This window comes from Strigops habroptila, chromosome 5 (genome assembly GCF_004027225.2).
Source record: "Strigops habroptila isolate Jane chromosome 5, bStrHab1.2.pri, whole genome shotgun sequence".
In the NCBI taxonomy this organism is placed as follows: domain Eukaryota; kingdom Metazoa; phylum Chordata; class Aves; order Psittaciformes; family Psittacidae; genus Strigops; species Strigops habroptila.
This window is the reverse complement of record NC_044281.2, coordinates 24,374,552-24,398,160: the sequence shown is the minus strand read 5'-3', so window position 1 is coordinate 24,398,160 and position 23,609 is coordinate 24,374,552. Positions and strand designations below refer to the sequence as shown.

The 23,609-nt window shown below is 44.6% G+C and overlaps 1 protein-coding gene across 3 annotated transcripts in view; it reads right to left on the bottom strand.

Moving 5' to 3' along the window:
• Window positions 1-932: 932 nt before the first annotated feature.
• ZSWIM8 (zinc finger SWIM-type containing 8) overlaps window positions 933-23,609 on the bottom strand; it is a 62,648-nt gene continuing 39,971 nt past the window's right edge. For 2 of the 3 annotated variants that reach the window (XM_030488934.1, XM_030488936.1), the window contains 17 exons: window positions 20,668-21,673; window positions 19,715-19,846; window positions 18,655-18,834; window positions 17,190-17,373; window positions 16,489-16,587; window positions 15,420-15,544; window positions 13,935-14,166; window positions 12,605-12,757; window positions 11,583-11,805; window positions 11,108-11,397; window positions 10,191-10,414; window positions 9,428-9,910; window positions 8,652-8,820; window positions 6,195-6,368; window positions 4,985-5,104; window positions 3,863-4,041; window positions 933-2,892 (listed from right to left, as the gene is read on the bottom strand). In XM_030488934.1, the coding sequence (XP_030344794.1) occupies window positions 2,689-2,892; window positions 3,863-4,041; window positions 4,985-5,104; window positions 6,195-6,368; window positions 8,652-8,820; window positions 9,428-9,910; window positions 10,191-10,414; window positions 11,108-11,397; window positions 11,583-11,805; window positions 12,605-12,757; window positions 13,935-14,166; window positions 15,420-15,544; window positions 16,489-16,587; window positions 17,190-17,373; window positions 18,655-18,834; window positions 19,715-19,846; window positions 20,668-21,673 (4,177 nt within the window). In that variant the 3' untranslated portion in view covers window positions 933-2,688. The remainder of the gene's footprint in view (window positions 2,893-3,862; window positions 4,042-4,984; window positions 5,105-6,194; window positions 6,369-8,651; window positions 8,821-9,427; window positions 9,911-10,190; window positions 10,415-11,107; window positions 11,398-11,582; window positions 11,806-12,604; window positions 12,758-13,934; window positions 14,167-15,419; window positions 15,545-16,488; window positions 16,588-17,189; window positions 17,374-18,654; window positions 18,835-19,714; window positions 19,847-20,667; window positions 21,674-23,609) is intronic. The other variant, XM_030488935.1, reaches the window with a different exon arrangement.

Sequence of the window (23,609 nt, the reverse complement as noted above, 5' to 3'; positions counted from 1 at the left end):
GATCTGGAACTGAAAGTGTGTTCTGGAAGCAGTGCCTCCACGCAGTTCCCATCTCTGTTTGCTCACCTTGAGCAAACTCTTTCTTTCAGAGAACAGACTGGAAATTTCTGAAGCTACTGACCTGTGTCTCATACCACTGAGATGCTTGTTCGGTCAGTGTCAGCTTGTGGTGAGATTCCCTGGCTCTTCCTCTGTGTGGACTCTGCAGCTGCTGGAAAACAACTCTAACAGGGTCTGTCATATGAAAGCAAACCTGTATGAGGACTAGAATGGGCAAAATAACCAAACAGAGAAAGTATTGAGCACAGTGAAAGAGAACAGGCATTGTGACTTCTTTTCTCTTATTGTTTTCATGGAGACTACGCAGAATGTCAGAAAAGTACGCTTCCAAACAACGTCCCTTCTAGCCTCATGGTAAGCAGCTCCACTGTATTTTCCCTGAACAGAGATACTGGTGACGGTGCTCTCATGCTCCTGGTGTTTAACTACAGCGGTCTGAAAAGCTGCCTGCTCAGGGTCTAAGTGTAATCTTCTAACAGACACCACAGATAAAGCTCTGCCATTTCATTTCCCTATTCAGTCCAAATCCTCAATGCAGCAAGTCGCTTCTGCTCCTGATATTTAACACATTCATCTCTTTTGCCCATTTCCCCTCTGCTTCTTTCCTTCTAGAAGATGCTGCCTTCTCTTCGCCAAATTTTCTCCTATACGCAGTAGAAAAGATAAAACTTCATTAGAAAACTAATTTTTCTCCAAACTCCCTTCCCAGTCCTGAACATGCAAGAACTAGAGAAGACAGAAACTGCTCCAGGAACCCAAACCTTCCAGACATCAGGCTGTGCTCTCCAGTCAAATCCAGGAGTTATGCCCAGTAACAGGCTCATAAACAACATGAAGTTTAGTTTAAAAACCTCAAAAAAGTTAACACATTCTTACAAACATAGTAATTTATAATTAGCATTTGTAACTACATACCTTATATGGAAGAATACAAGGGGCTGTAAGGAGGTCTTTAAATAGTTACAGTTCCACAATCAGAAGCAGAGGAACCTCAGTCATGCTCTGGCCTGTGCAGCACACAAAGTCAAACCAAAGGAGCCTATTCATCTGTTTTGCCCTGCCCCTATGAGTTAGTTCATTTTTATGAGTATCAATGAAAACATCAAACAGGCACATATTTCTAACTTGCGGAAACTAAAAGCTCCCCACTGTCATTAGCCAAACCCAAGCAAGAAGCAAAATACATTACTCCTGAGAAACTGGATTCTTAACATCCATCAGTCATCTGACTTCCAGTTTTAAAAGCCCTGAAATTTATGTGCTTGTAAGCTTACAAATGGCAGGAGCCTTTTAAATTTTCCTGGCATAAAAATAAAAGCTTTCTAAAACTAATTTTCTGCAGTGCACTCCCTACTGGATATCTTGCACAGTCCACCAAACATCTCCCAAAATGCACAGGAACAGACCACTGGCCACCTTTAACAAGTACATCAAGGGTGAACAGCTACTGTTTTGCATGATGCTTTGGAAATACAGAGCTCTACATCACCACACAGTATCACTGGCGTGAAAACCAGCAAAGTAACCTTTTGCCTGGCAGAAGTGTAGGCAGAACACCCCAGGCTTCCACCAACTGCCCTGACACCCATCACTGACCCAGTGCACACATATCTCAGCCTCTGCAGAGGCATGTCATTCTCAGATCAGTACTAGGCAAGCTTGTGTAAAAGCTCTGGCCAGCCACCTTGTGCTGGGCTGCTGTTCCCCAAGGCAGGACAGCTACACCAGAGATCACAGGAGCTCCCACTGACAAAAGCTGGCCAGCAACGTCGAACTGTCAACATCATAGCAGAGAGAATAGAGAGTCAGTCTAAGAAAACAAGTGTTTAATCAGGAAACAAGAAGAGACAAGGGATAAGAAACTGATTACAGGAGAGTACTACCCCAGCAAAAAGAAACACGATTGTACAACTCCCAACAAAACATCCTATGAGCCAGCAGTGCCCAATGAGGGACGCTCCTGAGAAAGAGCCCAAGCACTTCTGGCAGTCTCCAGGCAGCTCGGCACAGTCACGGACTCTGACTGCCCAAGCTCCAGCCTCTGCCCTCAGCAGCTGCTGCAGAAAGCCGCAGAGGTGGCCCTGGCCCTGCTACTCCAGTCTCAGCTTCTCTCAGCAGGAGGTGCTGAAAGGAATGGAGGGAGCATGGCTGGCTGTGCACAGCAGTCCCAGCCTCTCCCAAAAGGAGGTGGTGTGTGGAGTAAGAGAAGCCCATACAAAAAAAAAGTTTACATATTTATAAATGCCAAAATAAATATTTAAGACAGAATCCCCCACCCCTCTAACACGTGCGTGTTTACACTGCAAAGTGCTCGCAGGACAGCCTCCAGGGGCACAGGGAAAAAAGCGGTGACTACACCACAGGGCAGCCAGCTCAACTTCCTTCTTGTTTCCTGATGCTTCTGAAGCCTGCGGCCCACTGAGGAGGAGGAGGAGGAGGAAGAGCGAGCAAGCAGAGCGCCAACACGCAACAGCGCTGGAGAGGAATGTCATGGTATAAATACATCAGATCAGTGGTTTCCAACAAGTTAAATCTAAAATAAAAAAGACACCAGAAGGAAGGATGGTGTAAATGGAACTACAACTATGTGGGACAAAGGGTTGTGTGTCCGTGGAGCTCCGCCTGCTGTCACGGCGAGAAGGTGGTCATTTCCAGAGAGACCCTTTGCCACAGCTCCTTCGTTTGCTTGCTGCGCTTTAGGTTCTGGAGAATATCATTGAACTGCATCATGCCCATGGGAGTCAGGCAGAAGGCGCTTCTGGCGCTGCGGATGGCATTCACAAAGTCATCATAGTCAGCTGGAGTGAGATGGATCAGACGATGATGGATGTACTGGATGGGAATAGGGAAAGAGCCTTTAGGTGTTTGCTCACCACCCTCATGCTGGTGACACTCAGAGGAAGACTCAAGATATGCCACATGATCCTGTTACCACATGAGAGCTCTCTCAGCGGCTCTGACAGAGGACAGCTAGCTTAAAAGACAAAGGACACAATGCACAAAAGGGCTAGCTAACACCCTCCCCCACCACCCACTGCATCTAACCCTCAGACCTTTCATTCTGCAGGTTATACATGGGAACCCAACACATTCACTGCTGGGCTTACACTAAGTTGCTACAAAATATGTCTAGGCTTCACACTGTCACTTCTATCAGCTTCTCAACTAAGGCTCCAAAACTGCAGGACCAGCTTTTGAGCTCAAGTGAAGAAGCTCTCATCTCTCCAAAGTATCATCCAGGTGATAAGACACCTAATCCAACCTGAGCAATATGTCTACAGAACCACCCTTCTGGTCATTTATTCAAGAGAAACAGGTACAGGTGGGGTGTCCTGTTTACACTGTTTTAAGGTACATGTGGCACTGGTACTGCAGCTGGCTCACTGAAACATTCTCGTCCTGGTTTCAATAAATCCCAGGATATCTCATCTGTACTGTTAGCTGACCAAGTCACCTCCACTATTAGTGCCAGCACTGGCACACCAGACAGCCATGCCCAGGCTTCACAACCAGGGGAAGACAGGTTACGTACAGGGAAAGGGGGGAAAAAAAAAAAAGAGAAGTGGACAGGGGGCTTGAAAGCACTGCAAAGAAAAAGTACAGAAGTTAAAAGGTATGGGTAGCATCTGGAGTGAGGAAGAAAGAGGACCTTTCTAGTCCCTTCTGAGGGAGAGGCATGCATCGGGCAATGGACCAGTTCAGCTACCAGTACACAAGGTCCCTTCTCCTCTGCACACGCACACACAGACAGTACACGCAGGCAGGGAAGCTCTGACAGGCAAGAAGGCAGGCCATACATTACCTGCATATAGGCCTGCTGGCACCTCTGCACCAGCTGGTGGAAGGCTGGGGTGCGCAGGTGGTTGTGCACATGGGCAGGGTTGAGCCTCTGTAGGGCTTCCATGATGATCTCCTGGAGCACAAAAGGGCTCAGCACCCCCTTGGCTGCACCAACGCAAAACTGATGCACATAGTTTACACCTGCACAGGAAGGAGAAGTCAGGACAACAGTGTTAAGGTAAGAGATACCAGCTACTGCCCAGCAAGAACCTGGATTTGGAGCACCTTCTTCTCAGTGTAATGTATCCTCCAGCAGGCTTGAGGGAGACAGTCTAGCAAACACATGGGGACAAGAGATCATTCTGATATATCCATCAGGTCTGAGTAGAGACCAGGTGCCACCTCAGTGACTGGTATTCCCATGTCCACCTGTCTTTAAAGTGGATATGAAAGAAAACTGACGTGGCAAAGATAACTACAGAGGCAAGGATACACTGCACCTCCTCCACTGCTTCTTGACTGCCCATCTAGGAAGCACCTAGATGCCCCAGCACCGAGGCCTTAGGGAGGCTGGAGACACAGTCAAGCTTCCCCACCACCGCCTGCAGTGTTGCTCCCCCGGCAGCAGCAGCAGCAGAAGCCATGCCACTAGACAGGTTGGTTGTAAAAGGTTGGTTTCTTTGAAGTTCTTAGCGCTTACAAAAGAATTGAAAAAATGAACTGACAAAAAAGATCCAAGAGCAAAGTGGAAGTAAAACCAAAAACCAAACCCCCAAACAATTGGTGGTTTGAGCACCTATTGCTATAAAAGGCCTACACGGAAGCTGTAAATATATATAAGAAAGAGGAATACCTACAAGAAAGAATTACTGTTACAGAATGGAAGAGATACAAGCTCTGAGCCCTGTCCAACCCCATGCACTTCATCCAGTGCCTCAAAATTCAACAGCATGCCTACAGAACCCAGAAATGGGACAACTGCCTGGATGAAAGAGCAGCAGGGATCTTCTGAAACACTCTCAGAAATGGGACTGGATATCAGGCTCACCCAATCTTTGAAGTTTCACTCTTTGGAGAGGTTTTTCCCACCGTGGTCCAAATCCCAGCAAGTGGATTTCTGCTGAATTACTGCTCTGAGCCTTACCTAACTTTGCAGCTAACCCAAGGAGCCATTTTACATCCTCTGTGTAGGGTGGGCTGCGGGAGAAGTTGTTGGGGTGGTCGTTGTGAGCTCTTCGGCCAAGCATCTCCAGAGCCAGCATCCCTGTGAGAAAGGGGCAGCCACAGTCAAGCAGCACTTCTGCCCATTAAGACTCAGTCTAGCTTTTCACTCACTGCAATGCAACCTGATTGCCTGCCTTTCATCAGCAGAAAATTCCCTAGCTGCAAAGAGTCCAGAGAGAAACAAAAGGCCCATCTTGCAGCCTGTCACCACAGGAAGTATCTGTAAGAACATCTGGATCTGCTGCTCCAGGCTGGGAAATCTGCACAGCCATCACAGCTCACTAGAGCTCCAAAGAGATACTTCATTAAGCATCTACAGCAGGGTCAATGAGATAGCCCCGAAGGCTGCACTACAGGATGTGTCTTGAAAGAAACACATTTGCTCTAAATTTCACAACAGAGAAGCTACCCAAACCAACCTACCCCTCTGCAAAGACAACAGGCCAACTCTGAGCTGCAGTATTACCAATCTACAAAGATGTCACTCATGCTACTAAAGTTCTTCAGGCAAATCCTCACATTCAAACACTTCTAAAATACCAACAGGTGCCATGCCGTGATCTTCCGGACCCTCTTTCCCACCCCCACTTCTCTATTGTTGAGGCTATTAAACACCTTTCACAGCTTACCACTTACCAGTGCAATGTCTCCAATGACATCTGCACCCCTTTCTGGCTAACTCTCCACAAAATTTAAGTTCTCTCCATGTCAGTCTTCAACAACCTATCTGGAGAGGCACAGCGTGCATCCCTCAGTGCCTCTGAATATTATGGTATTATTAAACTAGAGGTGTGCCTTCACCATCCACGAGCAGCAGGAGCTGCTAATTTTTTCACAGTCGCATCCTCAGAGCCCTATCCAAACTCCTTTACATACACCTGCTGAAAGGCAAGGCTCTCCCCAGCTCTAACCCATGTAGCTTTCTCGTCTACTCTTGACAGCCCTCAACAGCAGCTGTTCAATTTTCTATTATTTTGCCTCCAATTTTAGCCTCCACATATGATCATGGACTTGCTTTCCCCATCTACCTAAGATGCCATCACCCCCAACAGGTGCAGCAGCAAAGTGCCTGCAACCCTGCCCTGAAGCCCTTGAGAAGGGGCCACAGAAACCCACTTGGCCGTCCTTACCAACTCGGTATGCAGAGTGGAGGTAGTGCAGACCTTGGGGGCTCACAGGCTGACTGTGCTGCTCATCCTCGGCAGGAAAACTCCCTGTAACAAGGGAGTTGGGCTGTGAGGACATGGTTGTCATGGAAGCCCCCTGAATCGCTGGGAACGTTGATCCTGCATGGACATTTCCTACTGAAGAGAGCAAAACAGCAGCATTAGGACCCACCACCAACCTAAAAGAAGGTTCACTTGGGCCATCATCTCCCTCACCTGACCACCCCCTGTCAATGTAGTGTTCCCCTAAACAGAACAATACAGCAACCACAAACCACAGACTTACAACTGAAATACAATGGGCTAGGAATACCTCTATTTTCTTTGCAAGCTGGGCCTAGAGACAGTCAGTTACATGCTTGTTCATCTCTTTAGCAGTATATCATGAACATGCACGTCATCCATGTTTTACATGTAAATACGTGTGTTGACTCAGAGGTCTTTGCTATTATTAAATGAAATGTCTGGTTCTGATTTCTTGTCCAAGGAAACAACCATGTGCATGTCTACATCTGATGAGAAATTGCTGTGGAAAATCATGGAGCAGGAATAGTATTAAGTCACTCAAAGATCAAGTCCATCACTGTGAGATTGCTCCACTTCTGTTGTAAGCCAGCTTATCATGAGGGAAGAGTGTTACTGGAGGCTAGCCTCCAATCCATCCTTAACAGCTACTGCATACACTGGTAGCATATATCAACAGTAAAAACAAGCAAGGAAACTTGAGAAGCTGTCACCTTCAGACACTTAACTAGCGAGGGCAAAATCAAGGGAAATCACAGGAGAATCCATTATGTACCACCTCAACTTGGAGAGACAGCAGTTAACACTGAGACAATAAGCTGCATTCTGACAAGGGACTCAAGTATATCTAACTCTCTGTCCCAAGAAAGTTATGGAGAGAAAAAGAGCAAGCTTTGCTTGACAGTTCCAGAGCACGGATGCCGTTAGGTGTGTGCACATTTTTACCCTTATTTCATGCTTCTCTGTGGTGCTACTACACCAGCACCACAGCAATGCCCCAAGTTCTGATTTCTCCTCTTCCCCTGCCACCTCCAGCTTGTTTTTTGAATGTTTAACAGTGAACAGTTGAACACTCAAGAACAATGTGCTCTCAAGAAAAATCTGTCTGACCTCCTCAACCAAGCAGACACACAGTGCCAAACACCCACAAAGCGGGGCGAAATCTGTGCTGCATTTGAAGCCTGGCTAAAGAGAATAACCCATAAGAATGAGCTGAATTGTAGCCAGAGCTCAAGCGTCACCACGTGATTAGGTACTGCAGGAACACTGAAACAGTATTTTAAGAACTGAACACAGAAGTTTATGCAATCCATAAACAATGGCAACTGGAAAGGGTGGGGTTGCTTTTTCCTTTCATTATTTTAAGTGCGCTAGGATGAGTTAGCAGTTCTGGAAGATTCATAGCTCTTCGGAGGAGTACAGAAATGGTTTCTCACGATTCAAAGTCACAGCATCAGCCCAGGACTAAGGCTGTCTGCAACAGATGGTCTTCAGATCCTGAGGCCTTCAGGATTATTCTATTTGCTTTTGTGATGCCTTTTTGGCATCAAAATGCAAGATAAAAATAATGGAGAAGATTCTCCTGATAATCTGGATATGAAGGATGTTAACACAGCTCTGAAGTATTTTCCCATGTACCAGTCTTCCAGCACCTGGTGAGTTGCAAACCAGTGATAAGCAAACACTACAGCCTCTTGAGTGAGGGGATAACAAGGCTTTGGCCAACCATGACCCATTGGTGCAAAACCCCATGGCAATGAGAGCACATCCACAATTCAGTCAACATCTGCTGTCCCAGTGCTGCACACTACTTGATGGGTGTCCACCACCACTCTAGTCCGAACACAACATGTGAGCAATTAGACTGCCATTGAAATGATCCTGCCAAAATAGCTGTCCTTTCTACAAAAGTTCCACATTTCGGATACTGGCTGTCTCCAACTCCTTCAAGGCAGGAAAGACAGCTATTAATATTACTGTAGCAAAAGTCTGCCTGCTTCTTGCACTCTAGTCATCAGACCTTAAGGAAGCACAAGAGTCTGCTCGAGATCACCTACGCTCACCTTGCTAAAAGGAGAGGGAGGAATAAAGCGCTAATAAGTCAGAACAGCCAGGAGGGCTCTAACCATACTTTAGTCTGAGAAGCCAAATTAATCCCGTACTGGAAATTTAGCTAAACAGAAATTAAAGCTCCACTAATTGAATCAGGCTCCCTTATGAATCCCAGTACCCCTGAGCATGCACATCTTTAGAATAGAGTGAATTTGGCCAGAACTTTTCAGTGCAAGAACCCTGGCAGAACTTGTAGTCAACGAGGAGCAGAATTTCACTGGAGTACAGCTAGGAGACACAGTAAATAAACTTATGCTACGCACAGCCCAGAGCTGTAACACTTACTTGCTACATTGGAAGACAATGACATTCCTGTCTCGCTGTGATAAGGATGCACTGCAATCTGCGTCATGGATGGGACGGGCACTCCAGGGAATGACACTGCTGTAGCTGCCAGTGATGGTGGTGTTACTGAGTAAGGGTATTGCGCTCCTATGAAGGCTGGATGGACACCCTACAATATAAAAAAATGTAACGGTCATGTCTAATTTGTCTGACTGTTTAGAAGTAGTCTGAAACACAGTGTCCCCACACAAACCCCAGAGCATGGGAAGTCCAATTTGACAGGGAGGTGGAAGCACAGAAAGAAGCAGCACAGTAACTACCCACACCACATGACCATTACATCTGCTTGCTCCTCCTCCTTTTAAATCTAATCAGTTTTCAGAAAACCACCCCAAGAACTTTCAAAAATAGGCAGAGAGTAAAATTTTACTTGTTTTTCCCTCTATAGTCTCTATTTAGCCCCCAGGTTCTCAAGAAGACAAGCTTTCTGTCCAGTGCCTTCTGAGAAACTATGTAGCAATAAAAATCAAAAACTATTTATGTATTACATTTTATACTCTCTCGAGACTTTAAATGCACCCACTGAAGGCTCCTTATTATCAAAAGCTGAGCTGGGGAGCCAAAATAGCACCACAGATCAGCAAGTAATTGAGAGCAGAAGCTAGATCTCAAGCCATGGTAGGTCTGAGCTCCACACTCTCCCCAGTCCAATATAATTCCTCTGGAAGCAGCTACACAAAGTCACTGTAAATGACCAAGCCACAGGCACCACTCACCTGCGGGTACGCTGAGCCAGGGACTGGGAAGACAGCTGGACGTGGCATATGCTGGATAGTGTGTCCAATATACTGCGGGTTACAGGGGATGTGAGTCTGAAGGGTGGTGTAAGGGTGGAGACCCTGCGTGTGTGTATGTGCCATTGCTGGCCCCGCCATTGTGTGCTGCTGGTACATGGTTGACCCCACAGAGATCACCGGCATGACTGATGCTGTCGCTGTTACCGAAGTTGCCACCGTTACAGTGGTTGGCTCAGAAGTCACCCGGTTATCTGTCAACCCACGTGCTGCTTCAGAGGCAGCCCGTGCACCACTGGCACTGCAGCCAGTGGCACCTTCTCTCTGGGCTGGGGTCCCACCAACAGTCTGTTCATAAAGCCAGTACCACTGGTGAGCTACTTCAAAGAGGACTTCTGGGTACACACCACCTCCTTTGGCTGCCTCTTCTACTGCCATACAGGCCTTTTCCAGCATCGTATTATCCTGGGGGCAGTGAAGGAAAAACAGGAGTGAAGAATGCAATACTAGAAACACAAGAAGGCAACAGGAGAGAAGTATAAGACACTCTAAAATGACCGATACCATGGGGAGCAGACAGATCACAACTATGCAGCAGAATAACCAGAGTTATTCATAAGACATAAGAAATGCACAAAACTGGGATAAAAGCTGTCCAGTGGCAGAAGAGCCAATCCCACAAGTAACAGCACATCCTTGATGCTAGAAATCAGCTTGTGCTAGCCAGCCCCCATGTGATGCTCACCTGTTCCTTACACTGCACCAGAGCCCTCTGGATCTCATTTGGGTTCAGGGCATGGGCATGGGGCAGGCAGCTGAGTGCTAGTTCAGCAGCTGCCCGCACCATGTTGGAGTCTCTGGCCCGAGAAGCTCTGTCTGCCAATGATGCCACCTCTGGGGGAGTCAGATGTCCATCCCAACACTCCACCAAGATGTTCAAGGCTGCGCTACCAATCTCCATAGCTTGCCCTAAAAGGAAGAGAGAAGATTCTCACACCACTGCATGCCCAGCGCAGTTCCAGTCAGCTTTTCCTCAACAGAAGGTGCACTCCTCACTTCCTTCAGGGGCAGCTGCTCCCCTTAGGTGGCTCTTCAGGAAAGAGCCCTCAATAAGCAAGCAGAGAGTGATGGTACCATTACCAGAGTTAAGCTAAAGATGCATTTGAGGTAGTGAGAGGAACTTGCTATAGCCTGGACTGACACTCTATTTCCATCATGTCAAGAAAACATGAATTTTCAGGGGTATTTTTCATGCTCTAGAAGCCATGAGCATAGAAAGCAGGTACTAGGTCTGGGTGCGAACAGGAGGAGGAGGACAGTGAAATGATGAACACAGCCAAACTGTGTGTTCAGACTTGACAAATGTCTGTGTCTTCAGCAGACCCCTGAAGAAGTTAAGACCAGTCTCTGTGTGAGAAATGGTCTATGGCTTTGAAGAACGAAGCATGTTGCACATCAAACAAGAAACAGGTCACAAGAACTTTCTAGGCCAAAGAAGCACCACTGTGTAAATCACTGGTGCTCAGCTTCTACTGCTAGCTGTGCCAGCAGCTTACATGGCTACCACAGCACATCAGCATCACCGTTTTTCGGGATAAGCTTGCCTCCCTCCCCTCCCTTCCTGCCCAAAAGTAAGCTTCCCAATAATAGTTTTGCTGTAACCTGTGATCCAAGAGACATGGGAGGAGTAGGTTCGAGAGAGCCAGTTAGGAGACACAAAGTTGTGCAGGCCTAGTGCATACAGCCCAATCTCGAAGGCGCAGAGGTGAAGGTTGCGGTGTGGTCCCTGGTGCCCACCACTGGAGGAAGGGTGGGTAAAGATAGAGGTACTGCTGTTTCCACCTGCTTTGATAAGGACTGTCTTGGCCAATTCGAAGTAGAAGTGAGCAGCTGCCTCTGAGGGCTGGTTTGGAACATGAGGAGCATGGCTCTCCAGCCGCCTCCCTTTGTATCTAGAAGAAAAAGATAGAGGAACCTTTCAGACAGCAGCAAGTACGCCAGATTCATTAGCTGGAGTGCAGAGTTCCTGTCTTTACGGTCCAGAGGAAGGAAAGCAAACTCTCCCAAGGAAATATCTTCTGATACACCCATGCTCCCTGACATCAGGCCTAGAGGTTGCACTGGTATCATTCATTACCTGCCAACTTCCACAGTCTTTGCACGGGCTCCCCCACTGGCTCTCCTACTGCCACTGGAAGAGGAGGATCCCAGCGAATCACTTGAAGAACTGCTGATGCTGTCACTGTCCTGTCCTCTGCCCCAGGATGTTGTTGCCCATCCTCCACGGAGCGGACGTCGACTGAGCGTTGGAGAACTGTCAGAGGTGGTTTCAGGAGCGCTGCTGTCTATACTAGCCATGCCTACAACATCAGAACCAACACAGCAATGTCACCTGGGTTGACAAATGGTAAATGTAATATGGGTAGGTAAACTCCTACCCGTATCACCTACAATCCCAACTAAGATCAGTCATGTCAGTCAGCCTTACTGCTGCCCGGCATTCCACTTTGCAAATTAAGAGAGATTAAATTAGTCAGTTTGGCCACAGCCATCAGAGTTTGGCCACAGCCATCATTTTGCAGATCTCAGATTAAAAAGCAGAAGAGTCCAAGAACAATGTGTCTTTATTTCTCCTTTCACACCATCCTCGCCCCTCACCCCATCTGCCAAGCTTTGCGGCAGAGTACAACAACAAGAAGCAAATACATGTACAAAGTCAAGTTCCATATATTGTATGAGTATGAACAAAAGCCTTCTGGTATATGCTGCACAATTTACACAAAGCTTCTTCACATCCTCAGCCTCCAACTTACACCTTTCCCAAGAAAAGTATAAAGAGGCAGCAGCTCCTCTGAATTTGTTTCTGGACCCAGGAGCACAGTGCTTTGCTCCCAGAGCCCAGCAACCATTAGCTCCAGATAACTAATCCATCACCTAGAACATATCTGGTGTGAGAAAGATATGGTAACCTGCCATACAGAAGTGGGCAGGAAATCTGGAGCAAAACCTACCTCTCCATGCCAAACACCTCAGAGACAATCAGCTACTACTGTAGTACAGGAAAGACTGACAAGTGGAATGAAGAGCAAAGGAATTGCCAAAACACCAGCAGGCTGCCTAACACAGCACTAGATGCTGTATGAACTAGTCTATTCCTACCTGTGTGTTTCTTCTTCTGTCTGACAGGTGAACCCCAGCATCTCCCATTGTATCCACCTCGGTTTCCAAGGGCCAGACGACTGGGGACCTTTCCCTCTTGTTTTAGGACAGTGGCCTCTGCAGCTGGCTCACAGGAGGACTTCTGAGAGTTGTCTGCATAAAAAGGACAATGACAAGGTAAACATGATTTATTTCTGTGTATTTAAAACCAGATGTGGCCATTTAAAAGACATTAAAAGATGCAGGATTTTTATAAAATTAGTGCTATCTATGAGCAAGATTATCTCAGTTTTCTTTCAGTATTAAGCATATCATCCATTACCAGGCCATAAGGTATTTAATTTGAACTCCTCAAGATTTGGAAAATTTGCTGCAACTATGGAAAAAATTTAGAATAAACATGTTCCAGCAACACTAACTTTATTGCAGTCATCCTCAGCTAGAATTGATCTCCTCAGGAAGAATTATGAGAGCACTTCTTTCCACCAAATGCTGCTGTATGTAATGCTTGCCACCAAAGTGGAAGCACAGCTTAAAGAAAAACATGTTTCATAGAATCATAGAATCACAAAATCAGCTAGGTTGGAAAAGACCTTTGAGATCATCAAGTCCAACCTCTACTTCAGGACTGCCGAGTCCACCCCTAAACCATGTCACAAGGGCCTCATCTACATGTTTTTGAATACTTCCAGGGATGGTGACTCCACCAGTTCCCTGGGCAGCCTGTTCCAATGCCTGATCACCCTTTCGGTGAAGAAATTTTTCCTAACATCCAGTCTAAACCTCCCCTGGCACAGCTTGAGGCTGTTACCTCTTGTCCTATCACTTGTTACTCGGGAAAAGAGATCAGCAACCTTCTCACTCTATCCTCCTTTCAGGCAGCTGTAGAGAGTAATAAGGTCCCCCCTGAGCGTTCTCATCTCCAGACTAAACAACCCCAGTTCCCAGTTTATCTCTAATGGCCTTCAGCAATCTTAGTTATTTATCTTGCATGAAGGTACCTGACTCAGTGTTTAATTTCTTGAAATCCCGCACCTCTGTGATACAAGCCTAAAAGATGGAGTCACAGTAACTTTATGTTAACTGGTTATACAACTGGCTCACAATAGGAAAACCTGAAAATTAGCCTGAATTTCTATGCAACGAGAATGTGTACAGAAATGGATCCAGCCAAACAGATAATGGGGGAATGACATTCTAGTAATCACCAAGCAGCTATATGGTAACATAATCACTCTGACTACTTCCCAAAACAGACAGAAATGTACAGTTCCAGTTTTGCATGGATGACAGAAAGGTTTCAACATAGCCCTTATAAAGCACCTCTTACCCTGCGCACTCTTCTCCACGAAGTTCTCAGGACTGCTCTGGACTGCAGTGCTTACAGTAGCTTGCTGAGTGACAGAAGCCCCTGGAAGCTGCTGGATAGCTGCAGTGGACTGGGCAGCGTGTTTGGAAGGAGATTTCTGATTTGCTACTGCAGGCTTGCTGGATGAGTAGAAGGAACTCAGAGTCTGTGGTTTATGAGTCTGACTCTCTCTGTCCAGGAGTTTGTCTAAAATCTTTAACAGCAAGGAAAAAGGGAAAGGAAAAATTAAAAAGAGCTTAGCAGAAGGATAAGAGAACAAGCGTTACACTGAGACATAGAGGGCAAGTACCAAATCAGCTTCTGCTGGACAACATTTTGTTGGAGGAAAAAAAAAAAAAAAGAAAATGCTTATTCTCTAGAAAGTAGGCATCATCTTCCTGGACTGCAGACGAGCACAGCTGAAAGCCATGTGGTCTGCATTACTGAGGAAGCAAAGATTCATTGGTACTCAGTAATACTCCCATTTTCACTTCAGCCACTGGGATTATTTGAAAAGCACCCAAAACTCACAATAAATAAGTAACTCTGGTACATCAAGGACAAAATGGAAGACTCTATACTTAGTTCTGCCAACCATACCAAAATTATGCGCTCACCATTCAAAAAATTCTGTCATACCATACTGAGAAACTGGTAAAGCCAGTAGAGAAACTGCCATCTACCAGCCTACTTTCTTGTCCGTATTTGTTACATGATTGGGGAACAATGCATGACCACATTTTATGTGTTTGTCCATTTCTACTGTTCATTCTCCACATGAAATGAAAACCATGAGTGTGACAGAGCATGTATTTGCTGATGACTGATATCAGTGTCCCTGGTATTCCTTGGAGAAGAGTACAGCAAAAGTGCTTCTCCTTTAGGAGACAGAAAGAGACTAATAATACTCTTGCTGGGTAGAAGGGTTTCTGAATATAAAAGATTAATAAAACCCTTCCTGAAGCTTCAGCGCTTTTGGTATATTTCTCCTCCTTTGGGGCGGAGGGGCAGGGTTTTACTATCTGTCTTGCATGGGAAATTAAGGCACAGATGGATTGAAAAAACGTATCAAAAAGGGGAGAGGTTAAGAAACAAAGGCTTTGCTAGATACACTGTTCTGCAAGCAAACATCCCTGCAGCAAAACAGAAGCAATCCCCAGATTGCACACAGAGTGAACAGAAAAACCCTGGGACAAAGGACTTGTTTTAGCAGGTAAGCAAAAGCATCAAAAGCAGTGAGAATGTATCTCCCAACTGGACCTTAAGAAACTTATGGAAAAAGTGCCTCTTCCAGGGTAACACACACTCTGCAATCAGATTCTGCATCAGTGGAGGAACATAAACACCACAACATCGTTTGTAAATCAGTACATGACACAGCAACTTCTGCTCACTGGCAAAACTATCAGATCTATCAAAACCCCAACATGTTTTGTTGCACATTTCTCCCTTTAGAGGAAAACTCACCTTCTTCAGCTTAGACTGATCATCCTTGTAAGTAATCATCAGGGCTAGTGCCAGATCCCCTTTCTCCCTTCGGGTGCCTTCACACAATAGAGGATGTTCTGCTTCACTGACAGTTGTTTTCATGCCTGCAGGCCAGAAAAGAGAGGATGAAGAGACAAGTGAGCCCATGGGACTACGCAACATTCTGAGCACTATCTGTACCTCAGACTATTTTATTCACCTCTCTGTCACAGGCAAAAGAAGATTCCCCTCCCCCCCCCCCCCATTTTTCTGTTAACTTCAGAAACAGGCAATGAATAAACAGCAGTTGCTGTCTGTCCCCAGAATACTAAGCTTCCTACAACTGTCAGAACAACCAGAACTTAAAACACCACAGCAAAAGAGACCAGGCAAGCCCACAACTCCACCTTGAAACAAACTTCTCCAGTTTCTGCAGAAGCTACAAGCCAGCATTCCCACACCATAAAGAACTCATCTTTCTCCTTTCAGAGGTGAGACAACAGAGGACATGCCTTGTTTAATTAATTCTGTTCCTTTTTGCATGCTGCTTTTAAGCAGGCATACAGTACTGCCAGCATAATATATATAATCACTGCTTTGCTGCTGAAGCTGATAAATGAGGCAAGAATCCAGTATTATGCTAAGATGATATGATTATGTTTAAGAGTACTTCTGCTATTCTTTCACTATCATTGTCTAACCTCTTCTTCAGAGAACAGATGATTGCCTTTTGTTCTCTGAAATTGTCCATCCCCATTAAAACCCAGGCAATACATCTTCTGTGACAAAAAAAGCCATAGGAAGGCTAAAATTCATGTTACTATTTTAATATACAGTTCCCGTATCCCACTTCCATTTTTCACAGCTTTGCAAAGACACCTCAACCCTGGCATGTAGAATCCTCCTGTGTATGGTTCTGACAAACCATGCAAACACTTTCACTTCAGCATCAAACTAGAATGAACTACTAACTCTCACTCTATGAATAAACCTTAACTCTCACCATACGAAAGGAGGCAGGATGCAAAACACAGATGACAAGAAGACTTTTCTTGTAAAAGAGTCTTACCAAGAGCAGCAACAGCTGCCTCAAAACCAAGTTCTTCATCTCCAGGCATTTCATTATTCCAATTACGGCTTGGAGGTCTAGAGCCTGTAGGAGAAACCACTGAAAGACAAAAATAGAATTAGTATTCAGCTTTCCAAACTGAGGACCTTGAGGCAAAAGACATTTCTGAGAGCTTTCCGAATTTGCAGAGCTCCCTGTGGTCCTATTCCTAGCCTTGTACCACTTTCGAAACCACAGCACTGTGCTGTTGGGGTTTTTTTTTCCCTTTTCTCTCTCTAAACTCAGAAGGCTCCAAACCAGGCAGATATATTGCCAAGTTAGTCTTGGCAATATACCTGTCTGATTTGATTCAGTCAGAATCCCAGTTTCTTGTGTTCTTTTTTAAATACTAATTTTATATTAGCTTCCTCTGAACATAACCAGCATGAGAGTAGAAAAATCAGTCATAACTATGCAGAGCATACACAGAGTGCTGAAATGTAGTAAGTGTCCAGCTGTTTTCAAATGTAAGCAGAAGGAGACACAGTTTCATTGGGACATGAAGTACCTCTAAAGCAACATGGAGGGAAGTGCAAGCAACAGTGCGTGAAGAATCAAGACTAGGTTGTTCTTACAAAGAAGAGAGTTTTGCTTTGAAAACCCCTCAAGACCTGGCATATCAGAACATGCTGTTGGTGCACTCAAGCCAATGCAGACAGTACCTGGAGTGCACAGGACATCAAATATAAAACTAGCCAACATCAGAGGCAGGACAGGACGGTAATCACATAATGTCCCTTCTCGCAGTTCTTCAGCTCTTCCTCGTATACTGTTCATCTCATTAGTGCCCAAGGGGATCTTCTTCAAGAGGGCTACAATCTCAGACTCCTGATATGCCAGCTTCACCTGGTAGTATCCACAAGCAAACAGAAGAAGCTGTCATCAGCACAGGCCCTGTGAGCAGTGGACTGTGTTTCCCTATACATAAAGTACAGCAATAGTTTTTATTGTATCATTAAATTATAACAGCTGTTAGAACCCTAGCCATCCTTACCATTGCCTCCACACTGAACACAGATTTTCAAACGTAATACAAGTCTTGCCTCATATTATACACAAATTTTTTACTCAAATTATTGATCTTGAGCTGCATACAGAAAAAAAACACATCAGCTTTAACAAGAACATTAGGAGAAGCATTCGAATGGATATTTGAGTGGAAAAGGTGATTACTCTTAACTGTAGGAAGAAAGGATGCTATGTTAAATAATGCACCCATTCAAGACAACAGAGGCTGACTAGCAGGAGAATGGACACAGGGTGGCAGCACCCATGCCACCAGGATGAAATCTTACATTTCACTAGCCTGTGCCATTCCTGCATTGTCTCCATTCTTAACATGTGAAAGTGACTGTTTTCTTTTAGGTAGTAAGTGACTGCCAATCTCACAATCTAATCAGGCCATAAGAAGTACAGATAATTAGTGTAACAAGCATAGCTGGTGGATACCTAGCAACAATACACACCTCTGCAGTGAAAAACAAGGCAGCTGCAAATCACACAGACAAGGTCTTAACTGGACACTTCTTTTTTCTAAACAGGAAGCCCAATAGTAATCCAGCATTGTCCAAAATAATATGCTTGCACAGTGCATACGTTAATTTGCCAACAAATGAGATATCAGCAAGAACAACAATTTTCAAACATGTAACAATTGCACCAATTCACCTTAAGAAATAAGCTTCAAATCATTTCACCGATGCAAATATGGACAATTGCACTTATGAATGGCTTTATTTTCCCCAGATTAGCCAAGCAAACTGGAAACTTATTTAAGATAAGAAGTAAACTTTTCTAATTGAAATAATATATTTGTAAAAGAGTTTGTACTCATCTAAATATTTTCAAGCCTGTAGCTTCATGTGAAACCAAAGGCCTGCTGGACCATGAAGTCTGAGCTAGCTATCAACGAAGGTAACACTAGAAGAAGTGGTATTTTAACTACTTTTCTGGCAAATCAACATGTGCTAATGGGATGTCCACACAATCCATTTAGTCCTCCACTGCAATCAATTTTAAGGAAACATGAAAGCATAACCAAATGTGAGGAGTTGAAATGGAAACCACACGAGCATTCAAGCAAAACAATGTTGCCTATGTATACTGCCTTTTTGAGATGTTTCGTACCTCCAGAGCCTTTGTAGAGGCAGGTGGTCTCTGCAGCTCCAGAGCAAACATTCCTATTTGGAAGGCCAGGTTGTGGTACTCCAGTCGCTCACTCAACACAGTCAGCAAGAAAGCAGCTTTAGATAAGGTGTTGGTTGCCATCCATGTCTGCTTGCTGGTTGATACCTTGATTTTTTTGCCCTGCGTGAGGAGGAATTTGTCACAGGACACTTTCCTAAACATCCTAAATGATTCTATGCTTGTCCTCTTACCCTTTGCAATAATTAGTAAACAGGAGAAAGAATAAAACACATTTAAATTTTATTCCATTTGCTGAGGAATCATAAATCCACATCATTACTTCCCCTTTCTCAATACAGCACAACACAGTGGAAGAGCTGGCCTGTGGATGTGACATATGTCCACTATTGGACTGATGCTGTGCAGGCAGATGTTGCATGCCTGTCCCTTCCAGGGGAACTGTTCTATACAACATACACTACTTAGTGCCACTACAAGTGATTTTCCAGAAGTTTATGCTTTTTTTTTTCCTCTCCAATCTCTTATCCTTAAACAGCAAAACTTGTTAACATTTCCAGTGCTGCACATTATGAAATGGGAGACTAAGGTTTTGGAGAGAATCACAAGAAATAGGGTCATCTGCACAGAGCTGCACAAAAATCAAGACTTCTTACGGCTGCTATATAAACTCGTAGCACACAGTAGCAGGTATCTCTTAAACAAAACATCCTTTGAAGCTAAACAGGGTGGTTTGTTTAATTGGTTTAAAACAGATTCCTAAAGGAGCTGCAGCTTTTAACACAGAAACCAAGCTTCTCTCTGAAACATAAGGAAAAACAAAGAAGCTTTTAACTAAATTCGAGTTTCTGAAGATTCCAAATTCTGCTGAATAGCCTCTTATTCTATTCACACACACACAGAGTGATCTGATGACATCCAGGAAAGTTCAACTCAGAGAAAGCATCAGTGAAGGGCCCCAAATCACAGCCTGGAAATGCTGTTGTAATCCATTCCATACATTCTTTCTAACTTACTCTTTACCCCCAAAATTGCTCTCTACCTTAGTTGGTGGCTGCTCCACTTTGAGATCTGGAGGGTTGGCCAGTAGATCCCTGGCGAGATCTACAGTTAAGCGGCATGCTTCACTACTGTATCCATGCGCATGCAGGGCCTCCGCACAGGCAAACAGGATCTGCAAGGAAGAACAGATGGTCATATTCAAACCATACTCCCCCAGGCTGAAGCTTGCCTGCTCAAACTACCTGTCACAAAGACTTCAAACACAATCCACTATTAATTTCAGCAGCAGGTTTTCTTAGAGTCCTCCTTGCCTGGACCTTCACGCCCATCCCTTTAAGCATGCCCCTAAAAAACCTTTTCTTCCACAATTAAGTTCCATCCTCCCTCCAAGTGCTATAACAGATGAGAGAATAATGCAAAATAACATAAAACCCTGACTAACTGACGGAAACTCCATTTCATGATGCATCTCCATTTCAGCTGCTTGCTCATATAGGTGCAAGCTCTAAACACATTTTGGGGTTATTACAGGAATGTGACATAGTCTATTTAGATTGCCTCTGACTTTCCAGAGAATTTCTGCTTACATGGTTAGATTTAATTTTTTCCCTACAGGGCGTGTCTTGGTCTTACTTTTAATTTCAGGTCAATTTTGTCATTTCCAAGAGTGAGACTAAGTAAAAAGCACACAGGGTTTTGCCTATATTTTTAAATCCCAAGTGTGAGATGGGACCAGATTAAACTGGGACACACTTGAAATTAGCACAGAAATACAGAGTTAAGCTTGTGGGAAACAGACATGAGGGAAACAGGTATGTGCGATACCACTGCATTAAGGTTGTAGATGCCTTATGATAGGGATTATGACAACATTATAATAAGCACTTGATTTAACAACATACTAGGTTAAGGGTGACAGTGAGGAGGGTGGTGAGACCGTAATGTACACAATACATAAAACTGCTAAAGTGTTCTGAACTAGGTCCAGCTCACCTCCATCCGGTTCTCCTGCTCCAGAGGCTTTATACCAGCAAATACATCCTCCTCTTCATTTCCCCCTTCAGCTTTGTCATCATCTTCCTTGACTACCTCTTGTGGATTCAGATAGTATACCTGGTAATCGTCTTCCTCCTCTCCATCATCCCCTCCCCCTGCTGCTCCATTCTCTCCCACTTCTTCTGGCTTCAGGCTCACACCACCACTGTTCTCATCTGCAGAAGGCAAATCATCATCACCACTACCCATTTCCCCCACAGGATCCTTGGGCGATTTCTTGGCCATGGAACTGCTCCTGACACTGGGCTCAGGTCCCTCAGAGAAGTACACGCCACCATCCTCCTCAAAGGTGTCTCTGTAGCTCCTGCTCAGTGGACTTTCTGTAAAACTAAATGTGTTGCTGGCTTCTGCCCCCAGAGCCAAGCTGCTGTCATCCAGGCTCATCTCTGCCAAGTCGGGCTCCAGAGAGCTGTCTTCACTGCTCATGCGGCGTTTCCCGCTATGTTTACTGGTCAAGCCTTTGCTCACTGGTAACTTTGCTTTGCCCACTGCAGTCTTATACACAGCTTTGTCACCTTCTGCTGAAAGTCGCCTCAGAACCCTCTGTGGCGTTTCAGAGACAGCTTTCCGCTTCCCAGTGAGTTCCTTCGGACGAACTGCTGGCTCCTGGGGAGAGGGACGCAGCCTGTCCCCAGGCTGCAGACATGGTCCCCCGGGCTCCTGTCCATGGGTTCGGCCAGCCTCACAGGCAATTTCTGCACACTGCAACCGGCAGCTCCTCTGTTGGATGGCCTTTACCCAACAGAATGAGTTTTTCTTGTCAGTGCTGCTATAGGTAATGCCAGGAATGGGATAAGCTTCCTCCCAGTTGAAGTAACAGGCTTCCACAGCTGGCTTGAAACCCTGGAAGAGCTTCTCCAGTGATTTCTTGTGCTGACCCCTCTTAACATTATCTATGACTTTCAGCTGCCACTGTCTGAGCTGTGAGCAAAGGTCCCTGCGTCTAAGAGAAGAAGTAATAGGACAGATTAGAAAGCAGACAGAAAATGCACCTGTGACAAACTACCTCCTAACCCACGAACGCCTCTTCCTTTTGGTCAGAAACACCTGCTGAATTAAGTATAAACAGCATTAGTAAGGAGACAGGCTGAAAAAAGGAAATGGATATATTAACAACCAAGTCCTAGACAAGCCCATAACATGGAAACAAAATGTGAACAGTACTAACATCAAAGCACGATACAAACTGGGAGGTTTAAAATTAAATACTGTCTGCCCTGTTTGCTTATCTACCCCAAATAAGATATTAGTGATGTAAGCTTGGCAGTCTGAGACCAGTGAGCACCATGGGGAACTGCTGTTGGAAATACTCATAAAACAGTTTGCACCAGCTGTTAAACAACCCCAGTCAAAACATTCACAAGTACAATCTAATCAGCCTACCCCGGGAAGCACAATGCCAGACAGGACCACCTAATCTACCTCCCAGACACCTCTTTACCTCGATAGGCCTATCTAGAGCCCAACAATTTAATTTAGGTTTTCGCAGGCTGTCCTCAGCAGACTAAACTGTTGCAAGCCATTGGCACAAAACAAGCAAGACAAAAATAATTGATATTCAAATAACTCTGAGGAAAAAGCAAACCGGTAAGGTTATATAGACTTAAATTACACGGCAGTTAGTCCCATGCCCCATATTACCATGGGAAGAACAAAGCATTTCCCAGTTCCAAATCTCACACAGGGCTTAAGCATGAGCAAAACAGTCTAAATGGATTACACGTTTGGGTGATCTAATTCAAGACGAGGAAAACACATTTCTAGAAATTGCACCAATTGTCTCAATCAATTGCCATCTTGTTTCTGCCACAGAATTCAGAGATCTAAGGTACAAGCCCAACGCTTCAATCCTCTCAGATTTCCTATCAAAAGCAAAAAGAACAATAAAAAAATCAAATCAAAATGGGGTGACCCAATTTAGGTGCAAAGGACAAAAGGGGCTAAAAAGAACAGACTGCTTCTATTTGTCCACTAAAGAAATTAATAACAAGGGAGCAGACTGGTAGGGCTATATCAAGGAGAGGATTTTCAGAAGGAAAAAGAAGGAAGAGGAACTACTCAGGAAAGTTAATATAAGGATGAGAGTCTGCAATGAATTAGGAATGAGGCAGCAAGTCTCCGTATGATTCACTGGAAAGAATAGCAAGGATGGGTAGAAGAGGGTTCTTCTCGATGACTACTCAAACGCCAAGAGAATAGGTAATCAAGCAGGAGCATTTCAATTACGCATGAGCTCAAGTAGGAGATCTGAGCAAATTTGAACTGCATCACATAACTCAAATGTGAATATACATAGCATAACTTCATACTTTATTAAAAGCCAAAACCCTTTATGGTTTTCTATGTGATCTGATTGATGTTTGTGTTTATTTTAAGCTTCAATCCCAGTTTCCTACAGTTTTTGATTTGTGTTTATCTCCTATATTTAGCTGCTTCATATTGTAAACTGTACAAGACAGAAACTGCATCCATTTTAGTGACTTAGTGTTCCTGATGTACCTTACATATATAGGGCATTTTATTAATGTTACACAACAGTTCACAGAAAGCAAATCCTGTTAATGTGTAATTGTATTGAAAATACCATCTTGATTTCATTTGTTCTGAAAAACCTTTTCTGGGCATTTATAGCACATTAATCTAATACAATACATTTTATGCATCGCACTTGGTAGACTATCATTACAATGTCTAACAAAAACAAACCATTACAATGTCGACCACAGTACCTCAACACAAGCCCTTAGTACCTCCACTATTATCAGCTAATGCTAAATAAAAGTGGCAGTGATTTACCAAGGCACAATATAGTTTAGAAACACGCAGGAGCCACACAGTTTTTCTTCAATTGAAAACAGTGACTGGAAAAAAAAAAAAAT